This window comes from Dermochelys coriacea, chromosome 6, assembly GCF_009764565.3.
Source record: "Dermochelys coriacea isolate rDerCor1 chromosome 6, rDerCor1.pri.v4, whole genome shotgun sequence".
NCBI classification, from domain to species: domain Eukaryota; kingdom Metazoa; phylum Chordata; order Testudines; family Dermochelyidae; genus Dermochelys; species Dermochelys coriacea.
In genome coordinates, this window is record NC_050073.1 from 127377507 (window position 1) to 127401422 (window position 23916).

At 42.0% G+C, this 23916-nt stretch overlaps 2 protein-coding genes across 5 annotated transcripts in view; one reads left to right on the forward strand and one right to left on the reverse strand.

The window, feature by feature from the left end:
* The window catches only part of TOGARAM1 (TOG array regulator of axonemal microtubules 1), a 73276-nt gene extending 69904 nt beyond the window's left edge, over positions 1-3372 (reverse strand). Inside the window, exon 1 of the mRNA XM_043515955.1 lies at positions 1461-3372. Coding sequence (XP_043371890.1) covers positions 1461-3209 — 1749 coding nt within the window. The 5' untranslated portion in view covers positions 3210-3372. The remainder of the gene's footprint in view (positions 1-1460) is intronic.
* Positions 3373-3575: 203 nt separating this feature from the next.
* KLHL28 (kelch like family member 28) lies at positions 3576-22689 on the forward strand. Of its 4 annotated transcripts, none has more exons than XM_038407214.2 (6): positions 3577-3739; positions 8324-8429; positions 9886-10784; positions 14733-15176; positions 17620-17828; positions 18548-22689. In XM_038407214.2, the coding sequence occupies exons 2-6, from the start codon at positions 8388-8390 to the stop codon at positions 18709-18711; spliced, it is 1758 nt and encodes a 585-aa protein (XP_038263142.1). In that variant the 5' UTR covers positions 3577-3739; positions 8324-8387; the 3' UTR covers positions 18712-22689. The 4 variants fall into 4 exon arrangements, with proteins under 4 accessions (XP_038263144.1, XP_038263142.1, XP_043371893.1 ...); XM_043515957.1 differs by lacking the exon at positions 3577-3739 and adding an exon at positions 8811-8915 and having other exon boundaries at positions 8412-8429; XM_038407216.2 differs by lacking the exon at positions 8324-8429 and having other exon boundaries at positions 3576-3739.
* Positions 22690-23916: the final 1227 nt, after the last annotated feature.

The window sequence follows — 23916 nt, forward strand, 5'->3', positions numbered from 1 at the left end:
ATACATCCACTTTTGAAAGCACATTCACTTGAAAAAAATTGGAACCGTTTCACAGCAACCAGTTGTGATGTCACGGAGAGGATTGTCTTTTCAAGCAGTGAACAAGAGGTAATTTCTGAAGTTCCATATTCATGAAAAATTTCCTAATTTTAAAAAAAGGTGAAAGATTTGTGACACTAACGCATACCACAGTATACAACTTGATTCAGTTTACAATTAGTACACTGTCAATTAGCAATTACCTACACAATTAGCATTAATATAATTGTTAGTCTCAGAAATGAGGACAAAAACTGAGAGAAATCTCTTCTAACCCACAGAGATGGCAGGCCAGCATTGAAACCCTTACCTAGGCTATCTGTTCTGTGGATAAATATGACAGTAGTGCCCAGGACTGAAAATCTGAAAGTTTCATCACTTCAGATATTAGCACAAATAAATACACACTGATTAAGGAATGTGCTTGTGCATAATCAATCTCCCCCTTTTTCCATTTCTCAGTGGTTCTATATCCATTACGTGGGGCAAATTAGTTAGAGGGAAAAGCTCAAGATACTGAAACATATGAGCAAAATATGGAGCTTAGAATAGCTACATGACTGAAAATTAACTTTTAAATGGAAAACATATTCAGTGGGGAGAATTGTTTCAGTAAGACTGATTTTCTAACCAGCATTCATTATGAGTTAGCTTTCTAGATAGCAACCCATGCTAAAATCAAAACCACCTGTTTAAATTAATAAGTTTTAGCAGAAAGGCAGACTTTTCATGAACATTCAACAAATCATGAGAATAGAGGGCTGCCTAGTGCAGAACTAAAGGGGACTTCAGATGACCTTGGATAGGTCACTAATTTATGGATAAGCTCACCTTCAGGGTTTGTCTGACTAGGAAAAGTGGTCAAATTTAGACTACAATTAGTGGGAGTGTATTAGCTATGTCTGACCTAAAACCTTTTCTACTCAATGCAGGCTCTCACACGGTCAAATGCAACTCAGGTAACTATTGACATGACCTACGCATTTAAATATTCTGTGGTTGAGCCTACTGACAAAAGCATTGGCTATAAGAGCACTCCAGAGCGCTGTATGAAGAACCAGAAGCAAAAAAGGGTTTATTTCGCACTGTAGGATCACAGTCATGTTCCCTTTTCAGTTTATATGTGAAGAGCTTTTGCACTTAGAAGGAAACCGACCAGTTTCCTCTTGAGGAAAAAACAATTGTTTTTTAATGACAGGAAATCGGTTTTTTACTATTCCTAACTCTACCACAGACTGTACTTGACTTTGGTAACTCACTTGGCTTCTGCATGTCAGCTTCCTTATCTGACACAGAAGCAATATCACCTAGATCAAAAGGATCTTGGGACTTCATTCATTAAATGTTTACAAAGAGCTCTGAGATAGTTGTATGGAAGGGCCTTTAGGAAAAAAAGGTGTTAAGTGAAGTAGTGTACATACCTGTTCTATGCCCTTTGTAAAGGGTGTCTGGTTTCCTGAACAGCCTCCTGTGCCTCCAGCTCGCTCATTTTCCCAAGGCAGTTTGTTTTTTCCTTTACCTGCACTTAAAACCCTTCGGGGACATATCCCTTGATCAGTATAGGGGCTGTGAGAGCCATAGTTTTGTGTCGCATCCCTTGTATGATCCCCACAGTAACTGTGTGCACTCTGAGTCCTGTTGCCTGCCAGCAACCAATCTGTGTCTGCTCCATGGGGCAGATAGACCCCCCTGCCATGGGCAGAGGACGGCATGGGCACAGCATACTCCACAAACCCCTGGTCTGTTAACTTAGGCAAGGTTTTCCTCGCCAGTCTGGCCTGTACGGCGTGCATCACCCCATCCCCGTTGTCCTGCAATTCCACAGCATCCACAGCCTTAAAGAGGAGACTGGTTTTGCCTGAGCTCATGGAAGAAGCCAACACCGCAAAGGCCTCCAGGGCAGCATGGCGGACCCGCCGCTTACTGTCCACCAGGGCTGGTGCTAACCCAAACGCCAGCTTGGTCAAGTCAAAGTCCTCACTAGGGTATGTGAGCAGGGATCCAATGCAGATGTTCACCACTTCCTCCCTGACCTTGGAGTTCTTGTGCTGAAGATGCTCTGGCTGCAATAGCAGGCACAACACCTGTTGGGGACCCACAGCCTTCATCAAGCACCAGAAGAGCCGACTGTACTCCTGCCGGATGGCCAGCTTGTTGTCACCCAGCACCTTGGCAGCGGCCGACACTAGGGGTCCCAGGTAGGCCTGAACCCGCTCGCTCAGGCGCAGGGCCAGCAGGTGCAGCACCTCCAAGGTGCCATGTACCACCTTGAAATTGGAGTCGTCCAGAAGGGTGTAGAGGAAGCTGATGAGCCCCAGCAGGCTGGGGGCGGGCGTGGAGGCCAGGCTGGTGGAGGAGGCATCTGTCAGCACCTGCTTGAGCTCCTCCACGGCCTGGGTGCGGTTCTTGTAATCCTCCTGGTCCAGCAGGCGGCCGTGCAGCTCCTGAGGGATCAGCCCGAACTTGAGGTTGGCGCTCAGGGGACCCTGCCCCGCGGGGTCCTCGCCGGGCCGGGCCTGCAGCAGGCGATTGTAGTGGCCGCGCAGGGCGGAGGGCAGGCGGCCCAGGTAGCCGTGGAAGCGCTCGGGCCCCAGGTTCTCGCCCAGCTGCCGGAGGCTGCTGAAGGCGGCGGCCGCCTCCTCCCCCGGGCCGCCGCCGGGCCGGGCCGGCGCGCCCAGCTTGCGGGCCAGGCTGAGGGTGAGGTCGCCCAGGTCCAGGCCGCGGGGCAGCGGCGGCCCGAGCAGCGCGGGCAGCAGCAGGGCGGTGGCGGTGCGCAGCGCCGGCTCGGCGCTCTCCAGCCCGTGCTCCACCAGCGCCCGCAGCGCCTGGGCGCCGGGCCCCGGGCGGGCGAGGCGGCGGCGCAGGTCCCGCAGCGCCTCCCCGCGCAGCGCCGGGCTCTCCCCGCGTAGGCCTCGCACGAGCTCGGCGAGCGGCAGCTCGCCCGGCCCCGGCCCCGGCCCCTCCTCGCCGCCGGCCCCCGACAGCGCGGGCCGGGCCGGGCCGGGCTCGGGGCCCCGGCGGAGCAGCTGCTGCAGCAGGGCGGCCTCCCGCTCCCGCTCCCGCTCGGCCGGCGAGCCCCGGCCCTTGGGCGCGCGCGTGTCCCCGCCGGCCCCGCGCTCACTGGCCTCCATGCTGCCCGCCTGCGGGGGAAGGGCGAGGGCCGCGGCCATGGAGCGGCGGCGGCGGCGGCGGCGTCCCTGGGCAGCGGCTGGAACCGGCCTGAGAGGAAAACATCGCGGTCTCCAGGGGCCGGCCTGCGCCTGCGCCTGCGCCTGCGCGGCCTCAACCAAGCGCGGCCGAAGGTGGAGCGGGCGGAACCAACGCTTCGCCCCCCAAGCGCGCGTAGCAAAATGGCCGCCCGCCAGGGGCGGGCGTCACGCGACCCTCCCGAGGTACGTCTCGACACCGCTTGTTGCCGGACAGGGCAGCGTAGAGCACGATGGGATTTGTAGGCTGCGGGAGCTTAAGGGTGAGGCGCAACTGTCCCTCCTCGGTGGGGAGGGCTAGTGTCATGTGACCCACAAGATGGCGGCCGCACCGAAATGGCCGTTGGGAAGGCAAAGCTCCGGAGCCGCGGCAGCGGGTGTCCGGAAGTGACGCAAGGCCGCTGTGTGTTGGTGTCTGACAGGAGGCGACGGGGCCTCCTGCTGCCGCCGCGGGCTTCGGTCTCGTCCCGGCCTCTGCCGCCCTCATGACTCAGGTGAGCCGAGCCTGCGGCGGAACGGCCCCCGGGCCGCGGGGCGGGGCGGGGCGGGGCGGGGCGGGAGAGCCCCGTCCGCAACCGAGCCCCGTGTGCGGCGAACAGCGCCCCCCGGTGGCCGAGCCGGGCTGCGGTCCCCGCGCGCCTCCGGGAGCCCAGCTCGCCATGCGGGCGGGGGGCCGCTCCCGGAGACGAGCGGGCCGGTACGTGGCTCCTGCCCGCGTGAGTCCCCCGGCTTCGGGCCGTGCCGGGGCGCCCCTGTCGCCCCCTCGAGCCAGGGACCGTCCCCCGGGCCTCTGGGCCGCCCCAGCTTGGCCGCGCCCGTGGGAAAGGGCAGCGCCGCGTGCCGCTGGGCTTCAGCCTGACACCGCCGCCCTCGCCCGAGCGAGCTGGGGTCCCAGGCAGGCACTGCCCACCGAGCGCGCCCCGGGCCAGTCCTCGGGTTTGCAGACCCGCGAAGTGCGGGCAGACCTGCCCCGGCTGCCAGAAGACACTGAGATGATGTGTAGCAAGAAGGCAACCTATAAAAGCAGCCAGATGCTAAACCAAAGCTAGGTCCCGGGTGCCAAACCAAATTCCTTTGCCGTGGGAAATTCCAAAATAAATGAAACTTCCTGCAGAATAGAAAGGCTGAAACTTTATTAAGAAAAATCAAAACGGTGCTTCAGTTTGACTTGCTTGAAATGTTTCCAAGGCTCCCCCAGCCGCCCAGAGTTGCGGCAGCCGGCCAGGCTGGGACCCCCAGCTCTGGGGCAAGGCCCCGCGGTGGCAGACTGTGCTGGGAGGCAGGGCTGCTGGGAGCCAGGAGCGTGAGCTGGCGGAAAATGAGGCAGGATTCCACTGAAAACCTTTTTGGTTTCTGGCTGTTTTGTCAAAATTGTCTCACTCTCATGGAACGTGTTGATGAATCGTTGTATTCTGATGAAAAATGTTCCATGGGATAATTGCCACGTTACCAGTGAGGCTTTTTAGACCAAACCCAGCATTTTGTATTCTACCCAAAAGTAGATGGGGAAGCAATGCGGTGGTGGCAAAACAAGTACGGTATGTTAACATCATGCCACTTCACCAAGTAGGTAGGCCTTCTGTTGTAATTGAATCTTCAGAGTTGTCTTGAAGAATAGCCCTAAGTAGAGAATATTCAGTAATCCAGTCTGGAGGGGACAAACATAGTTTTGTCTTTAGCGTCCTATGATTTGTTCAGAGAATCTGGAAATGGAACAGGCCTGTCAGGTCTCAACTAATCCATAGTTTGAGGAGATTACAATACAAATAATATCTCTATATTGGCAATGGTACCCAAAGGCCACATGTGTGTCCTTCTAGCATATTTTCCAAAGCTGTGCCTCTGGAGAGAGTTAAATAAGAGGCAATTTGCTGTTAATTTCTTCAGCAGTAAACTTGTCTGAAATGGTGGCTTATTTGTTGCATATTCCCTTTTCTATATTATGGTCTATATCAGAGTTAGAATAAAATTAAGAAGCACAAACAAGAAGGTTTATGCTACACAGTGTTGGGGATGGCATTTTTTTTCATTGTAATTTGACACACAACTTGTGGTTGCTTGAGAAATTTAAAATTAAACTTGGTGAAGCTCTTGAATGTGCCATAGGGAACAAGCCTCTGCTGGACAGGAGAAGGCCTAGATGGTCTTGTGCTGTGATTCTAGGGTTTTATGGTACAAATGAGGATTTGGGGGAGGCATTTCAAAGCTCCCTTGACCTAGAATAAACACTTGAGCCCTTACTTCCTATTATTCCCATAAAGAAAATCCCATGTAGATAACGGGGGTCATTATATAATATTGTTTGTGAAAAGGGGATAATTAATAGGTCAAGCAAATTTAATATAACTTTTCCAAGATAATCATGACTTACCTAACAATAATTCTGTTGGTATTTATTGTACTTCCGTTTTAATTTTTGTCATTAGAAGGGACTAGGACTCAACAGTTCATCTCTAAGGTGCCACAAGTACTCCTTTTCTTTTTGCGAATACAGACTAACACGGCTGCTACTCTGAAAGCAGTTCATCTTAATGTTTTATAGGAACAGTACCACGCTTTGCTAAGTGCAAGTTATTTGAATAGGCACATTTCTCTGACTAGTGAATTTACCTTGTTCTCAAATATCAGGGGGTAGCCGTGTTAGTCTGTATCCACAAAAACAACAAGGAGTCCAGTGGCACCTTAAAGACTAACAGATTTATTTGGGCATAAGCTTTCATGGGATGCAAGTGGGTTCTAGCCCACGAAAGCTTATACCCAAATAAATCCGATGAATCCGATGAAGTGAGCTGTAGCTCACGAAAGCTTATGCTCTAATAAATTTGTTAGTCTCTAAGGTGCCACAAGTACTCCTTTTCTTTTTGCGAATACAGACTAACATGGCTGCTACTCTGAAACCTGCCAAATAAATCTGTTAGTCTTTAAGGTGCCACCAGACTCCTTGTTGTTTTTGTACCCAGGGCTTTGGAGGCGGAGCCCGTGGAGGAGCTCCGGAGCAGTGAAGCTGCAGGTTTTGCCTGGAGCGGAGCCGGAGCACAGTTCCAAAGCCCTGTTTGTACCTTGTTCTGACTACATGGCTAACAAACTGAGTAAAGACATGCAGATTCTGTGCACTGTTGTTTATTTGAAGGTCACTGGTTTTCTTATGTGTGGTAAGCACAAATGTGAGTAGTCACATTTAATTCTGTGGGATTGCTCACACGCAAAGTTATGTGCACACATTTTTGCAGGATCTGGGACTTATTCCATATCACACTAATGATTCTCAAAAAGAAAAGGAGGACTTGTGGCACCTTAGAGACTAACAAATTTATTGGAGCATAAGCTTTCGTGAGCTACAGCTCACTTCATCGTGTAGCTCACAAAAGCTTATGCTCAAATAAATTTGTTAGTCTCTAAGGTGCCACAAGTACTCCTTTTCTTTTTGCGAATACAGACTAACACGGCTGCTACTCTGAAAACTAATGATTCTGGTTCTCTAGCCATAGTCTTTCAGGATGTTGTTAGCTTCGTGTGTCTATTGGATTCTGTGTACTCCTAGAGTAAAATTAGGAAGTGAGGCAAAGAAATATAATCTCTGTAAACAAATATACTTAACTAAAGGAAGGAAAAAGAAAAGAAGCAGGGGTTTTAGCTGCTAGATTGCATCACTAAACTTGTGACTACTGCAAATTCAGTGACCAGTTGTCACAATCTTGTTTTCAGAGAATTCAGATGAAGGGTTTTCTTTAAAACCTTATTCAAGATTTATAATAGGAAAGGGGTAAACTTGTGTATTTTCCTACACAAAATTGTTTTTACTTTGGTTGTAATTCTTCACCTCTTTGCTAGAGAATGCTATGTTCTATATTTAAACATTGTCAGATAATTATCTCCCTCCAGATTCAGCTTCACCAGTGCTCTGCTGTGCAAATTAGGTGTCGGGGAGTTATAAAAGTGGTGAAGAGAAACTTGCCAGTGACCACAAGTCCTTACTTTTTAGTACTAGTTTACAAGAACTAAAATGATAATGCATTGTAGTCAGTTTAACAGATGAAAGCTGATTTATTTAAAATTCAGATATCTGATGGGCACAAGTATTTCATAATGTATTTTATCTGGGGTGATGAACAAAAGTGGATCTGTCAGTTGTAGTCTCTGCTATTGTATTTAAACAAGCTGAACAAGGAAGAGGTGAAAATGTGTAGTATAATAATGGGGACACGTTAATGGAATACTTGAAAAGTTTACAATTTAAAATGTTTCCTTCTAGCTGATTTATCATCCTTTCTTATGCACAATATCTAGGTTTAGAAGTCTGTTCTTTCCTCTGTGCATAACCCCTGTGGCTGATGCTGGGAGCAGCTGTGCATGAATAAGTAGATAATGATGGCAAAATCAGAATTTAAAATGATTTGGCCAAATTTTGCCTCTCCACCCATTGATCTCAGTGGGCTTTCAGAGTGTAGGTCTGGGTCTGCACTACAGATTTCTGCCCGAAGAGCTGTATTGATCAGGGGTACAAAGAGGGGTGATTCCTGACTGACATAGCTTGTGCATCCAGAAACCCTTAGTATGCGTGAAGCTGTGCCAGGAAAAGTGCACTTTTACCAGTTTCTTTCATTTGTAGGGGATGGTTTTATTATCCTGGTATAAAGCTTGTATGGTTGCATCCTCACTAGGAGCACTTTGCTGGTATATTATATTCCTATACTGGTAAAGCACATCTGGATGTAGCCTAAAAGGGTAGAATCTCTCTAACTGTTATCTGAGAAGGAAATTCCATTGCCTCAGTTTTTAGCAGCCTGACATTTTTTTCCCACCACAAATTTAATAAGTCTGGCTGCGATAAAATAGTAAACAAAAGAATTAATTCTGTGGTATATGAACTAATAACTATAAAAACAACAAACAAAATAATACTCAAGATAGAGTCTAGGGGTGTTATATTTATTAAATAAATATAAGTGTCACAGTTCAGTGCAACTGCAGCTGTATTTCCCCTCAATGGTTCAGCCTGGGCACCCACTCTCAGGCTTCCAACTCCCCAGCCATTGCCTTTCTCTGTGGAAACATGTGTCTCTTTGCCTTCTAACCAGGGTTTCACCAGGCTGAGCGGTTCCCTGCCTACACCGTGTTATCCGCAGCACAGACAGGCTGCTGATGGACACCTGCTTACTTCCTATTCAGAGACGGTTAACACAGGTACATTTGCTACAGTTATAAGGTACCACAAAGCACTTCCTATGCAAGCCTTCTTTATTCTTAAGGTAAAAGGCATTACCAAGAAAACATATTACAAACAATAAAAGAATCTACACACATGCTAATAAGCTTACCAGACATCATCTTAACATGGAGTCTGGCAGGAGCAGTCCTCCAGCCTCCCACCCAAGGGGGGATTCTTTGTGGTTACAAATTCATTACAACTTCAGCTCAGAAAAAGCACCCAGTCCTTTCAACGCTACGTTAAGGATTGAGGTTCTTTGTAGACCGGGGTCTCATCCATTTGTTGGTTCAGGAAGAAAGCCCATGAGTCAGTTTAAAATTAGGCTAATTATTCAAAACCCGTTTCTTTGGCCCCAGGAGAATCTAATCTGAACTAATATATGTGAGCCTCTCCAAGGTGGTGGCTTCAAGGGGTTGATAACAGAGGAAGTACATTAGCATCCCCTCTCCCTTCTAGAGAAGGTATGTACAATGCCAAAATAACACACAATTGCATTTTTAATACACGGTACCTCAGAGGTATTAACCCTAATTCAATAAGGTTTAATTTAATTCAGTAAAGTTTATCTTAATTCCATAAGGTTTGTTCAAGATATTGTCAGTCTGTCACAATAAGAAAAATAGTTTTGTAGGTAGAATGGCTCCTTATTGTTGGTTAAAAATGATTTTGAAATAAGAGATTCTGGAATAAGCACTCTCGTTCTTTTCTAAAACTACAATAATTTAATTTAGTAATGTTTGAGAACTTTTCAAAGCACTTCCTAAATATTAAATAATGAATCCTCCCAAGTGCTCCTGTGAAAGAAGGAGGAAGATATTGAACCTCCTTGCAGAATATTAAATTTTGAAGAGTTCATGGCACCTGCTCTCCTCCAAGGACATGTGTAGTAATTGTTTCCTCTTCACAAGGTTTGCTTAGTACAGTAGAACCTCAGAGTTATGAACACCAGAGCTACGAACTGACCAATCAACCACACACCTCATTTGGAACCACAAGTGCACAATCAGGCAGCAGCGGAAACCAAAAAAAAAAAAAAAGCAAATACAGTCTAGTATTGTGTTTAAACGTAAACTACTAAAAAATAAAGAGAGAACAGCATTTTTCTTCCGCATAATAAAGTTTCAAAGCTATACAAGTTCTGTAAATGAAAGACTTTTTTAAAAATATAATAAGAATACCTTTGACTTTAAATTAATGTGCATAAGAAAAGCACTTCGCTAGTTTGTGAAAATCAGAAAGAAAAAATTTGTTTTATTTGTCCAATTGGAGCATAATGCAATAATTAAAATAACAGCATGAATGATGAAAAATAAATTTGATTTTTTTAAATGTTGTCTCTTTAATGATTTAAGAGGTCTAAGTAAAATGGATAATGAAACTCTTTTTAAAATAAAAGGCTGAGTAACATATTTAAAATTTTGTTTGTCACAGATGGACCAGTCGTCTCCAACCTACATGCTTGCCAACTTAACCCACTTACATTCTGAACAGCTTCTGCAGGGCTTGAACCTCCTTCGCCAACATCACGAGCTGTGTGACATTATCCTTAGAGTTGGTGATGTCAAGATCCATGCGCACAAAGTGGTACTTGCTAGCATCAGCCCGTATTTCAAAGCCATGTTCACTGGAAATCTTTCAGAGAAAGAGAACTCCGAGGTAGAGTTCCAGTGCATTGATGAGGCAGCACTGCAGGCTATAGTGGAATATGCATACACAGGGACTGTATTCATCTCGCAGGACACTGTAGAATCACTTCTTCCAGCTGCAAATCTTCTTCAGATCAAACTTGTACTAAAGGAATGTTGTACATTTCTTGAAAGCCAGCTAGATCCTGGCAATTGCATTGGGATTTCTCGTTTCGCAGAGACGTATGGCTGCCATGACCTCTACTTGGCTGCTAACAAATACATTTGTCAGAATTTTGAAGATGTTTGTCAGACTGAAGAATTTTTTGAGCTTACACATGCCGAATTAGATGAAATTGTTTCAAATGACTGTTTGAATGTTGTCACAGAAGAAACAGTTTTTTATGCACTGGAGTCTTGGATCAAGTACGATGTGCAGGAGCGACAGAAGTACTTAGCACAGCTGCTACACTGTGTCCGGTTGCCACTGCTCAGCGTTAAGTTTCTTACTAGGTTGTATGAGGCAAACCATCTTATTCGTGATGACCATACTTGTAAACATCTACTGAATGAAGCTCTGAAATACCACTTTATGCCTGAGCATAGACTTTCCCATCAGACTGTGTTGATGACACGACCACGCTGTGCTCCTAAAGTACTTTGTGCTGTAGGAGGAAAAGCTGGACTATTTGCTTGTTTGGAAAGGTAAGGAGCATTGGTGACCCTAAGTGGTGTTAAGAAGCCATGTATTAACATGTCCCTCCAGGTCAGGGTTGAGACTGTTTAATTTGTAATTAAAGGGCTTCAGTCTTGAGATTGTCAGTGTATCAGCTCCTTTCATGAGCACCCAAATGACTAAAAATCAAATTTAAAAAATGTCAGAGAAACAGGGATGAGCATACTGTGCTCTTTATTTTTATATATGATCTTCCTTGATAGGTGTTCTTTATTTGTGCTGAGAACTTTTCTACAATGTAAAATATTGCAAAGCTTTAGTAGATTGTTTGGGTTGCATGTATTTAAATATGAAATTTGTTAACTGTACAGTTATTTTCACTCTGTTTTTGCCTTGGTACCCTTTCAGGTTTTTGCTGTGTATATGATTTTTGTTACTCTCCCCAGTCACCATTCTAGACTGCCAAAGAGTATAAAAATGTAGCTTAGGTATCATAGATGTGTGCCCCACAAAACCTTATTGATAAAACAGACCTTGTACATAACCAGAATGTATAATTGGGACTGCTAACTCTCTTATTTTTCTAATGATGTTTGAGATGGTATAACTTTTTAAGTTAAATTTTTAGTGCTTTGAATCCTTGATTGTAAGTAGTATAGCTACACCTTTAGTTAAAGTTGCTTTATACTTTCTCTTATAATCCTCTGTTTTCAGTTGCTTAAAACCATTTAATCTGAAATTTTCCAAACTTTGTGTGCATTAGCAAAAACAGTTCTCTTTTTTCTAAGAATGAGATGGTGTGGGGGGAGGGAAATTAGGTCTGCTAAATTCAGATAAATGGTTGGATAATCTAAGAGCTGTAGTGCCTCAAATATTTGGAACAAGAACTTGAAATTTGGCAGTGGGATGATCCTGGGGCCAGAAATGTTCCTTTTGCTGTCCCCATGAAAATCCAACAAGATTTAGGATCAATGTTAGCCTCTGACGTATAGCTTACTAGAAGCATGTTGCTACAATATAACGTTCTATATGCACTGAACGTGCTCCAAAGCACAAAGCTAGAATTGGATGACAGTGAATGCTTGGAAGAGGGAAGGGAAGATTATGCAGCACTAATAGCAACAGCTGCTGTCACCCCCATGGCCTAGGAGAAGCCAGATGTGCTAGTCTCACTTGTAAATGATTAATTATGTACACTACACAGCCTTTCTTTTGAGCAAGGGCTCATATCCTTACCTGAGGAGGGAGACGAATGTAATTTCCCACCACTTTAGAGACAGGGTAATTGAGAGCTTGCACAGGTCCTTTGTTATGAATAGACCCCAATGGTCATATTCTATATACATCTCTCAGAGTTGTGTCAGATGCCCAAAGCAAACTGTATTTTAAAAAAAAAAAAAAAAAAAAAGAGAGAGAGAGAGAGAGAAACATGACTTCTTTTGGGGTGTTTTTCAGTTCTGGTATTGTTCGGTGTTGCTTATAGCCGTGGTTCTCAAAGCCAGTCCGCTGCTTGTTCAGGGAAAGCCCCTGGCAAACCAGACCGGTTTGTTTACCTGCCGTGTCTGCAGGTTCGGCCGATCACGGCTCCCACTGGCCGCGGTTCACTGCTCCAGGCCAATGGGAGCTGCGGAAAGCGGCGCGGGCCAAGGGGACGTGCCGGCTGCCCTTCCCATAACCCCCATTGGCCTGGAGTGGCAAACCACGGCCAGTGGGAGCCACGATCGGCCGAACCTGCGGACTCAGCAGGTAAACAAACCGATCCGGCCCGCCAGGGGCTTTCCCTGAAGAAGCAGCGGACCGGCTTTGAGAATCACTGGCTTATAACGTTTTCAGACAAATGTAATGTGGTGTTTTTGTTTTGTGGTTCATAGTATACCTTTAACACTAAACATTAAGCCTTATTTTACTGTTGTCTGACAGAGTATTCATTTCACAGTTCCTTGGTAACTGCACCTGTAGTCCCCCTCCATGGTCCCTTGAGGATACCCACATATGGTTTCCAGCTCCCAAATGTCACCTGTCTTTAGTGGAGACCCATGTCACTGTCATTCCTGACTGGGGTTTTAAGGCTGCACACAGCTCCCTGCCCACGCTGTGATATCCCAGCAAGCCAGTCTGCCAAAAGGCTGGTCCTGTGCTTTGCTTTCTTTCCCAGGGCTATGCACAGTGCGTTGTCAGTTACTGCACAGCTCACTCTATGCAAAACGTGTATTCTTAAGGTAAAAGCATTACAGAGAAAACATAAAAACAATCAAAATTCTGATATGCATGCTAAAATCTTACCAGAGGTTACCCTTCAGTCTTTTGGGATCTCTAGTAGGCCAAAGTCTTTCCAGCCCTTTCTCAAGGATTGGGGCCCTTGGTCAGGAGGTCCTGTCCATTTTCTGGATCAGAGAGAAGGTCCTGTAGCTCAGTTCCAGGTCATCCTTTTATACCAAAAGCCCCTTCTTTGTCTTGTCTTTGGAAAACCCAGCTTCAACCAGCATATGCAAACCTCTCTAGAATTGTTTAGTCTTAGTGACTGGCCTTAATCACCACTCCTCCCTTTCCCCCCCCCCCCCCGTTTTTGTTTCCTGTATGAACTCTGGTAAGCCTCCCCCATGGAGTTGAATGTAATCATACATAAATCATTTATAAATTTAATACAATGGCACTTAAAGATACTGGATGGGGTTGTAATATCTGTCACAATTCAGACCATCTCTTAGAGTAGAAAGGCTCGGTTAATATCCTGTTAAATAACTTGAAACCAAACTCCTACAATTACATGACTTAAAGAAAAGTTTAGCATGTCATTTTGAAGTTTTTAATTTTTGAGGTAATTATTTGTCGTGATATGTATATATCTCTTTAAATCTACATATGATTTACTGTAGATACAACTGTATTTCTTAACTTTCCCAAGTTTGATCTGAAAACAAAGCTTTCCTGAAGCAAAGTAATGATTGAAAACTACTATTGGCACAGAAGACAGTCGGGGGTGGGAAATTGTCAATTCCTCAGATTTAAGGATCAGAGATATTTTAACTGAGAGTTTTTGACTTTCTATTAAATCAAATAGTGTACTTTTCTGATATTCTCTCTGCAGCTGTTCTTCTGCAAACTCCCACAGTGAAGTACTGACTGTAAGACTATCCCTTCCCAATATTTTTGTCGGAAATCCATTGCTTTCTGCTGTTCTCAAGCCTTTAGCAAATGCAGTGGAATAAGGAGCTTTTCCTCTTCCCTACTATAATTGACTAAACTGAAGTCCTTGAGTTTAAACAATTTATCTGGACATAAAGAGCTATTTGTTTATTTATCTATTTATTTGTTTTAACTTTTCTAATAAATTCAAGGGGAAAGGTAGCTGGGGGAAGAGCAAATGCAGATATCTGCTCCACAAGCAGCTAGTTGAAAATGGGCCACACCACTCTGCAGCGTGGAATGCTTTCTCCTGCAGGACAGCAGAGTTGTAATATTTGCTGTTGTATCTTTATCAGCCTCTGCCTTGAACCTTTCTGTGAAGACTGAGGTTGCTGGACTCTGTAACTGTCAAAGAAATAAAGGTCTAGGAAAAATCCAGCTGTGATCACTGAAGTCTCATTTGGGATCGGAAGCTGTCCCGGAGACTGCTGAAGCTGGATTTCCCATGGCAACTTTAATACCAATTGCCAGCAGATTTCTGGTCTTGGTGACCATATAGTGATGATATATTTCATGATGACTTTTGGGAATTTTTTCTTCCTACCTGCGTATATACAGAGGAAGAGTTACCTCAGTGAATAACTTTCTCATACACATTAATCAATGAGTGTGAAATAATCCGTAGTCTTGGATCTGGATCACTTAAGGCCTGATCCAACTCCCATTAAAGCCACTGGAAGGTACATGGGTATGGAACATACATTTCAGTCTTTAACAAATAAATACTACTTAGCAAAGCTTCAAAGAGTAAAGTCTGTTCACCTAATCCAAATTCTCTTTTTCCTCTCCAGTGTTGAGATGTATTTTCCCCAGAAAGACTCCTGGATAGGTCTGGCGCCACTTAGTATTCCCCGCTATGAATTTGGAATGTGTGTCCTGGACCAGAAAATATATGTTGTTGGAGGGATTGCAACCCACATGTGTCAAGGCATCAATTATCGAAAACATGAAAGTTCAGTGGAATGCTGGGATCCTGATACAAATACCTGGACATCTCTTGAAAGAATGAATGAGAGCCGAAGTACTCTTGGAGTAGTGGTTCTAGCAGGAGAACTGTATGCCTTAGGTGGCTATGATGGACAATCTTATTTACAGTCAGTAGAGAAATACATTCCAAAGGTTAAGGAATGGCAACCAGTGGCCCCAATGAGTAGAACAAGAAGTTGTTTTGCTGCTGCTGTCTTGGATGGAATGATATATGCCATTGGTGGTTATGGCCCTGCCCATATGAACAGGTATGTACTCTTGAGGTCTGCAGGATGAAAACAATATGAACTTGGAAAACCAGTGATGATATTTACCTTGTGATCATCAGCCATTTGTAAGTTTCTAAGCAAGATCAGTGGTAATCCACAGTGGGCCTCATTAGTTATTGTTCTGCTGCATCAACATGAGAATTCATTTGGGGAATCTTTTTTCAATATACAACTGAAGTGTTCTAGCTAAGAGCTCAGCTCTTCTTTTATACAAATCTTAAGAGAAAAATATGCTTAAAAAGTTCTGATGCTAACAATATGAAAATGTAATTTATATATACAAGTATATATAAAGGCTTGTACTTAAGTATCTTGCTGAACTGGGCCTTAGACTAGTTTAACAATAAAGTTCTAGTACAAGGGGATGAGCACAAAACCAAATACAGTCACAGGCCCTAGTTCTGCATTCAGATCCCCATGGATGGAGTCTTGCACCCATAAGGAGTTCCAGTGAAGTCATCAGTGCTCCATTCAGTTGCCAGCTTCTCACCACATGGATCTTGGTCCGTGATCCCTTCTGTCCGTGAATCCCCATGTACATTCCCTTATTTCTTGGGCCATGGCAAGAACAGGATTGCCTGCATTGCCCTCACCATACTCATAACACTTGTAGTTCAGTGTTAACACACTGACTATAATCAAATTTCGTGCTTCAGCCAGTCACCTGCAGGGTCAGGAAGATTTTTTTTTTTTTTTTTTTTTTTTTCCTGATGCACAATTCACCAGATGTGTGTTGGTTTGTTTTGCCTTCCTCTGAAGCACCTTAGAGTGCCACAAGTACTCCTTTTCTTTCAGCTTACACAAACTTCCCTTCATTAACAATGGCAGCAGAACAGCTGGGCATTTCTCTTCAAAAGGCAAGCTAGCAAAAGAAGACTCACTTAAAACAGCAGGATAATCAGCAAAAGGATGGAGAATCTGGCCATTTGTGAACTACCAATATTTAAAATTATTGAATGTAATATAAATAAATAGACTAGTTGGGCATTGCTGACCTGGCATTTGGTTCTACTGCTGTTGACGTTTTTGGCACTGAATTAAATGGCGAAAGGATCAGACCCCTAGTTTGTGACAAAGGAGGTGCTGTTGAGCTGATGAACAAATGAGACATGCATAAGTTTCTTAGAGGTGAGTTCTGTTAAATGTTGTCGGGGAGGAGGAGACTACTACATTCATCGCTGGAGTAATGTGAAGTATACTTATTTAAGTATTAAACCAATGTAAATTTTAAGGAAAAAACACTAAGAACAGACCTCAATATTGAACGGTTATGATAGTCTTACTCTTCTCTTATATTCATAGCTTGAACAGCTCTTCCTTTGTCACAAAGGAGTTGCTAGTATCACTCACAGTTGTGGAGTTACTGAAATTGTGATAGGTATTTCTAGATTCCCTTTTTTAAAGTTCCCTTTTTATTGAATGGCTTTGTTTTTTGCTATTTATGGACCCTGTTTATGACATGGTCATCAGGCTCATACAAGCCCTGGAAGATCGCGTAAGCTGGCTGATATTTAAATAAGCTCCTTGCCTTCAGTGCACTACTACTCCTGATTCCCTGTTCCTCTTTCCTTCCTCCCCATGCCACGGCCGCAGCACATCTGGTAAGGGATGGCTGCATTCCTATGTCTGTAGTAGCTACTGTCTTCTGTACAGCTCCAGTGCTGGAGAGGTATGTTTTGTGGGGCTGCATGTTACTTTCAAATTTACCCTGAAGTGAGGACATGTTCCATCCTCCGTTACTGATCAGTTCTAACCCCTGTGTTGCCATTCTTGACGAATACTCCTTTCCCATTTCCATCCCCATCTCCACCCCCACCCTCTTCCAGTCTCAGATGGTGGTGTGGCAAGATCGGGAAATCTTGAGCCTGGTAGACTTTTCGGTTAAATTCCATTGCAGAGTTGAGAAATGTTCAGATTACCTGTTACTGGTGGTGGTTACTTGAATTATAGTAGGACTTGTCCTTCACAAGAACCCTCAGCCCCTCACTCTGTCTTGTTTCATGTCAAAATGTATCCTGTGGTTATGACCATAAACTGATAACCTCAGAGCACAGGCAGAACTATATTGTTTGGCCATGAAGGAATATTTTTAAACTGTTTTTGGCAATATTGTGGGCTGAATCTTCAGTTATGCCAATTCTTCTTTGCTGGAGGATCCTAAGTGTGGATCCTGTTGTTGAGTATGTTGGCTTCAGAGCTTCTTTGTGCCAGCCTTGGTGAAAAGAGGCTATACTGCAGAATTTTTCCATTACCCTAAACATTTTTTTTTTTTGTTGCCTTACATAATGGAGCAAACTTTTTAGTAGACAGAAGCAAGCTAGGAATCCCTGATGAATGCAGATAAGTCTCTTGTGGTATAAAACTCGGTGCAAACAAATGTCATTAAACCCAAGACTTACAAGTTGTTTATTTGTATCTGCAGCATGGAACGTTATGATCCAAGTAAAGACTCCTGGGAGACAGTAGCTTCAATGGCAGACAAAAGGATAAACTTTGGTGTTGCTGTCATGCTGGGGTTCATTTTTGTAGTGGGCGGACACAATGGGGTGTCTCACTTGTCAAGCATTGAGAGATATGACCCACATCAAAATCAGTGGACGGTGTGTAGACCTATGAAGGAACCCAGAACAGGTAGGAATGTGTAAAATGCTGAGAATGTTGAGGTTTTCCTGGTGTCCTTAGAGACAAAATTGCCATTTGACTTGATAGAAGGATGCAGGACCTGGCCTTTAGAGTGGTGTCTCTTTTCCCTGAGTAGACTAAAGATCACTGAAACAATGTAATGTCATGTGAAAGAATGACTAAATATTGGATTTAACTTTTGTGTGAATACATTACAAAAGCATTTATTTTCCTAATCTAATGATTATAAAAGGCTCAATTCTACTACTTTTACTCACATTGAGTAGTACCTTATTCACAAGTAGATCATTTTGAAGTGAGTGCGGACTATCTGGGGACTCAGATTCTGCCATCCTTTGGTTGAAAAGTATCTTGACCAAGATTTATAAAAACAGTAACTACTACTGTTATGTAGAAAAATTCATTTTTTAATATCTTTATGAACGAGGCTAAAAATGGGAGTAGAACTATCCTAAGCAGCTGGTTGTGGACAGGCTTTTTAGTTTCAGCAGTGCATATCCCTTCCTCCTGGTCTGACTGGGAAAAGGGGGTCAAGTGTTTTGTTGAGGGAGGGTGCAGGGTGATTCAGGAAAGGGGAGACCGATCTGAAGGGGCACAGATTTTTCACTCACATGCAGCCTTTTTTAAAAACACCATTTTAGATGGTTAAAAATAAAAATATTATTTAGCAAAAATTAATTAATTTTGCATCTTTTTCCCTTTAATAGGAGTTGGTGCAGCTGTAATTGATAACTACCTTTATGTAGTTGGAGGTCACTCAGGGTCATCCTATCTGAACACCGTACAGAAATATGACCCTATCTCAGATACATGGCTGGACTCCGCTGGTATGATGTACTGTCGATGCAATTTTGGTTTGACTGCACTTTGATGAAAAGTGTGAACTCATGGACCTAATGTGAAGATGGAACTTTTTCTGCTTGAAAAGATGCCCAATTCATGGAGACCATAAGCTGCATTTTCTGGAGTTGGAGGAGTGGGGTGAATATTTGATTGACAGAGTTGGATTTTTTTTTTCTTTTCAAAAATTGGCCTTGGTTATTGTTAATTACACAAAACAAAACAAATGGAAACTTGTTGCCAATCTAGGGTATGGACTGCATCCTGTTACTGGCATGAAATGGTTATCTTAACATTAGGATACCTGGGATAGGGTTAGAAAACCTAGTGTATCCTTTCACTTTTTAGAGCTTTTACCTCTTCCTACTATGAAACATGCAGTTTACTGTGCGAGGGATGAGAGATCTTTGAGTGTGTCATATGACTGGGCTGTTCGTTAATAGCTGCCTGGCTGTGTCTTCATATTGAGAAAATGCCAGTGCTTCACAATCTTTTTTATGAATAGTAACTAAAGGGCTGCCTTGTTTCTGAATCTCAAGGTTTGTAAATAATAAATGCCATAGTATGTTGCCTGTACACTCCTTTGTTACTTGCTTAATGTGTTCTGGGTTGGGGATAATTATCATGGGTGACTAGTTAAATTAATACATTTGCAAGGCAAGTTTAATGCCTTTTATTATATTTTTGAACCTATTAAAACAAATTGCAATCAACTGACTTGTTTTAACCTTCCCCTATATTTTTGTTGTGGATGGACTAATGCTAGATGAAATTACTTACCTGGTCTGCAGTGTGCTTGTAATCATAATACAAAGACAATTTTAAATGGTTAATTCATCAACAATGTCTTGGTTTTCTTAAGTAGCACAGCACAGTTCACAGTGTAGGTGTAAATATTTAGAAAGATGTGTCCATCCCATTCTTGGTCCTAGCAGATTTGTGTTCATATTTCCTTGTGACTTTTTTATTTTTTTAAGAATGTGTGGTTGCTTTTACAGAGTGTTCAGGTATCAAAATGGTGCTAAATGTAGGGTTTACCACAAGGCTGTTACCAATCTAGTGCAGTATGCATAAATCATGATTTGTTTTGATTGTTCTCTGGTGTATTTGTTTCTCTCTATCTGCTTTATTAATTTGTGCCTATGAAAAATGTCAGTAATAACACAACATACTCTAAATTTTTTCAATTGATCTAGATTAATATTCCTATTTTCACAAAGTTTCTAACTATGGACTTGATGAAGAGTGAATCTCTGCCTCTTTAGACAAGTTTTGTCTTTAAAAAATATCACATTGAATAAAAAGCACTGGGCATGGTTATTTATACTATGCACATATCTTTTGTAACTGAATCCTGAAGGTTGTTTCTTCTGATTAAACCAGAATCTGAAGAAGTCTACTTCAGTGATGGCCCTACATTTAGTTTAAGCTTTGGGTAGATAAATAAAAAAATGAGGTGGTTATTTGATGACCATTTATTTAAAATAAATAACTGAATAAATATTAATTTTGGTTGCAAGAGTATGTTTTACAAAATGTTTTTCTGTTTTAAACAAGGAATCACGTTTATCTTGCATTCTGTTCTAATATTTGTACTTATACTTGCCCATTCTGGTACTTGATACATTTTTCTGCTTGTGGGATTATTTCCACCCCTCTTCCCAATTTTAACATAATAATCCAATGTATGTTTCCCCTCGCTTTTAAAATCCACATACTATTATTCTTGAAAGTGCAATAATGTTAGACAAAGTTGTTTAAAAAGCCATTTATAAGTACATAAAATAAGGTGTCCTGGATGTACTTAATTTGTTCTGAGTTTCTGTAAAACTAATTGCAATCAGGCAAACTGCAGTTTTCCTTGTTCTTCCATAAGCTAACATTCAGATTTAAACAATGAGAGAACTGTCTTTAACCGTAAAAAATCATGTTTTACCAATGTTTGCACAAATTATGAAATCCTGCAAATATTCTTCATACTTTACTAACTTGGTAGAATTCAGCGGGATTTATAAGCAAATACAATGGACAAATTTAGCTTTTTATATGCTGCTTATTTGAATGACCTATTGCTTATTCTAGTTACATAGCAATAATGCATAATTGAATGATTCCAGTTGATCTGTTGATAGAAGACAGGCAGCTCTATTGTTTTACATGGAGCATTTGTGCAGAGAAAAACAGTTTTAGGAACAGGTCACAATCAAAATCATGTTAGTCTGCTGTCTCAGCTGCCTTTTCATTTTGTTCAAGTAAATACCCAAGCTGAATGTTTACATATGCTGTTTTGCTTTCCAGTTACAAGTTCATAGCGATACCGTTCATTTTTGTGAATTAAGGAGTATCCTATCCCCCATCTAAACAAGGCGATAAAAATGCTCAAGAACCTAGTTTGCAAAACAGTGTTTGTTTGAGTGTATGCCTTGAAGTGGCTACAGATTTTTTCTGTAGTTCAGGATGTACTGAATTTTTTTTAAGGAGTTTGATTAATTACAAGAGTACTCCATGAATGAAGCTTTTTAAAATACAGACTTAAGTCTCATTTGATTCATTAGTAAAAAAGTTCATGTGTAGAAAGTGGCACAAGATACAGACACAAGTGGTCTGGCATGAATAAAAAGACAACAGTGCATACCTGACAGGTATGGTGGTGATTTGTCAATATTTAGCTAGCGCCTTTCATTTAAAGATCTCAACTCATTTTACAAGTGCAGTGTACATTATTCCCTTTATTTAGGCTATAGTGAAATTAATTTATGTTAAATAGACTTACCACTTTACATGACACTGAGGTTAATGCAGCCTATTGCTAAATTTGGGGTACTACTAACCTAAGCAATGTTTCAGTATGCAGGTTTGATGTTAAGAATGGAAGAAGTAATAGTTTAATGAAAAATCCTGCTGTTTCTAGATGCAGATTTAGATCTGTTTAGGTTGGATATTCATAGAAGTGGATCAATGTAAGATGCAGAATACTCACATATGCTGTACGTCTATCAAGTTTAGAGGTCATGTAAACTAATAAATTTGGCATATTCATTTTCTGTTTTGGGCGCTGCTTGCGCTCTTCACCGAAGTGCTCCATTTTAGGGAGATCTGATACAACAATCAGTTTAGCATTTAAAAGAAATAAACCTATTACAGCCTGTACCATCTTTCATGCAATCTAAAAGTTAAGACCTTCAAATAAGATGTCATACAACTTTAAATTATCATCCAGTTCTATTTCTTAATCGCTCAAAATTATTTTTTTAGAAGCACTTTTAAAATAGGTGTGAGTTTGTATATGCATAAATCATTGGATTTTCACTCACATGTTTAGAAGAAACTTAATAACATGCCATATTTAAGTTTCCTGACCGTCATTGCTATGAGAAATGCTTTAATTTTGGAATATCCTGTTTGAATCTCTGAGGGGACAAATATGTCCAATATACATCTCTGATGTTCCAAATAGCTAACTGTTTTACAGAGGTAGTTAAGTGTTGCTTTTGTGAATTTGTCATCTGTAAGTCCTCATTCATTTATATGAAACAATGCAAAAATTTCCAAGTTTGCCTTAAATTCCTGATGTTTGTTTAAAACTCAAAGAACTGGATGATAATTCCAATATTTTGCCTTATGTCCTGTGCTGTACTTTAAACCCAAGGAGAATTTTAACTTTTAGCAGGATTTGGAACCATTTTAGAGTGAGTACTGTATTGTACTCTGACTTGTGAGGAGTGATTTGATTGTGAGTTTCAGATGAGAAATGTAATTCTGTGTATGTACAGTGTTTTTTATGTGTACACCCTTTTTAGCAGCAGGATTTTTTTTTCATTATTGTTTACATAAGTAGCATTTGAGTTCAAGAAAAAACTGCTGAATAACTTGCATTCTTGTTCTTAATAGTGTTCTCAATATGTGTTTGCTATTGTGATAATGCTCTGTAACAATTTGTTGTAACAGTATTTCATTTAACGTGAAATGTTTACTAAATAAATCTGGGGAAAAAAGGATTTTATTTTTACATTTTGGCTGGATGGTGAATGCAAATGCATACTGGCTTTAATCCTACAATGACATCCATGTGATTTAGTCCCTTAAGGGGGTTTGAGGCTTAATTTAGGTCTGAGGTCCCAGTTCCCAGTCATGGATTAAGCTGAGAGAGAGAATAATTTTCAGAAATCTGCTTCCTGACCTTTGTCTGCTAGGCTACTTTTTGAGTCCTTTCTCAAAAGCCACTTCAGAGGTGGCTTTTATACTATAGTCTTAAAACTGTAACCCCTCCTCACACACATGCATCACTCACTCAAATGACTGTGATCTCTGTGTGTGTACATATGCACATAAAATACAATATATGATATGTCATGTGAATAACCGGGCATGCACACAAGGCAGCATAGTTAAAAAGTTGTGCATTTTTCTTTGTATGTGTAAACCTTACAATTAACATGCTCAAGTGACATTTTTAAAATATGAAAGTTTTTTTTAATCAAAGAGAAAAATTCCACAATCTCTGTTTGTCTTGTCCCATTGTAATGCCCTGTCCCACACACTTCACGAGGTGCATAAGCATAAGCCCCGCTCCTGTTCTGTGCAGCAAGCACACACCCACCTGTGAATGTGCCAGCAAGTACAGGAGAGGGGCTTTCCCTCCTGTGCTCCATAGCAAGGCACCAGATGTGAAGACTCCTACCTGAAACCTAGTTTCAGGAAGAACTTTACGTATCCTGATAAAGCTTTCTGTTATGCAAAGTTCATTCTCTGACAGGGTGGATAAAAATCAATTTTTTTTTTAATTTAAAAAATCGATTTTTTTATTTCAATCTGATTTTTTTGATAAAATGTTTTTTTCCTCAAAAAGCAATCTAAAATTAGTTTCAATTAAGATACATTATAGCTCAAAGATATCTCATCATGGAATAGGGATTATAAATTCTAATTCTATAATATGCGACAATATATTCATGTAATGGTTAAGAAAGTTTTGTAAATGAGTTCCAATATTTCATGGATTAGGAACCCAATTTTATGGGGTTCCAGGGGCTTCTGTATAGATTATTTAGGTTAATCTTTCTATCTACGCAATGGGACTCAGTGCTCAGTCTAGAAGATACCATCAGAGATGCTTAGTTTTGCAGTTCTCAAACTGTGGATTTGTGTCTCCAGAGATAACATGCTTGTTAACAGCAAAAATGTTTTTAAATAAATAATATATAGAGGTGAGAAATAAGACCTCAACCCTATTGTC

Bases quoted from the DNA above. Each gene is read 5' to 3' on its own strand.
- KLHL28 (XM_038407214.2), top strand. From the start codon at position 8,388: ATGGACACCTGCTTACTTCCTATTCAGAGACGGTTAACACAG. The intron at 8,430-9,885 runs GTACATTTGCTA...TGTTTGTCACAG, and splicing joins TTCAGAGACGGTTAACACAG to ATGGACCAGTCGTCTCCAAC. The intron at 17,829-18,547 runs GTAGGAATGTGT...TCCCTTTAATAG, and splicing joins TATGAAGGAACCCAGAACAG to GAGTTGGTGCAGCTGTAATT.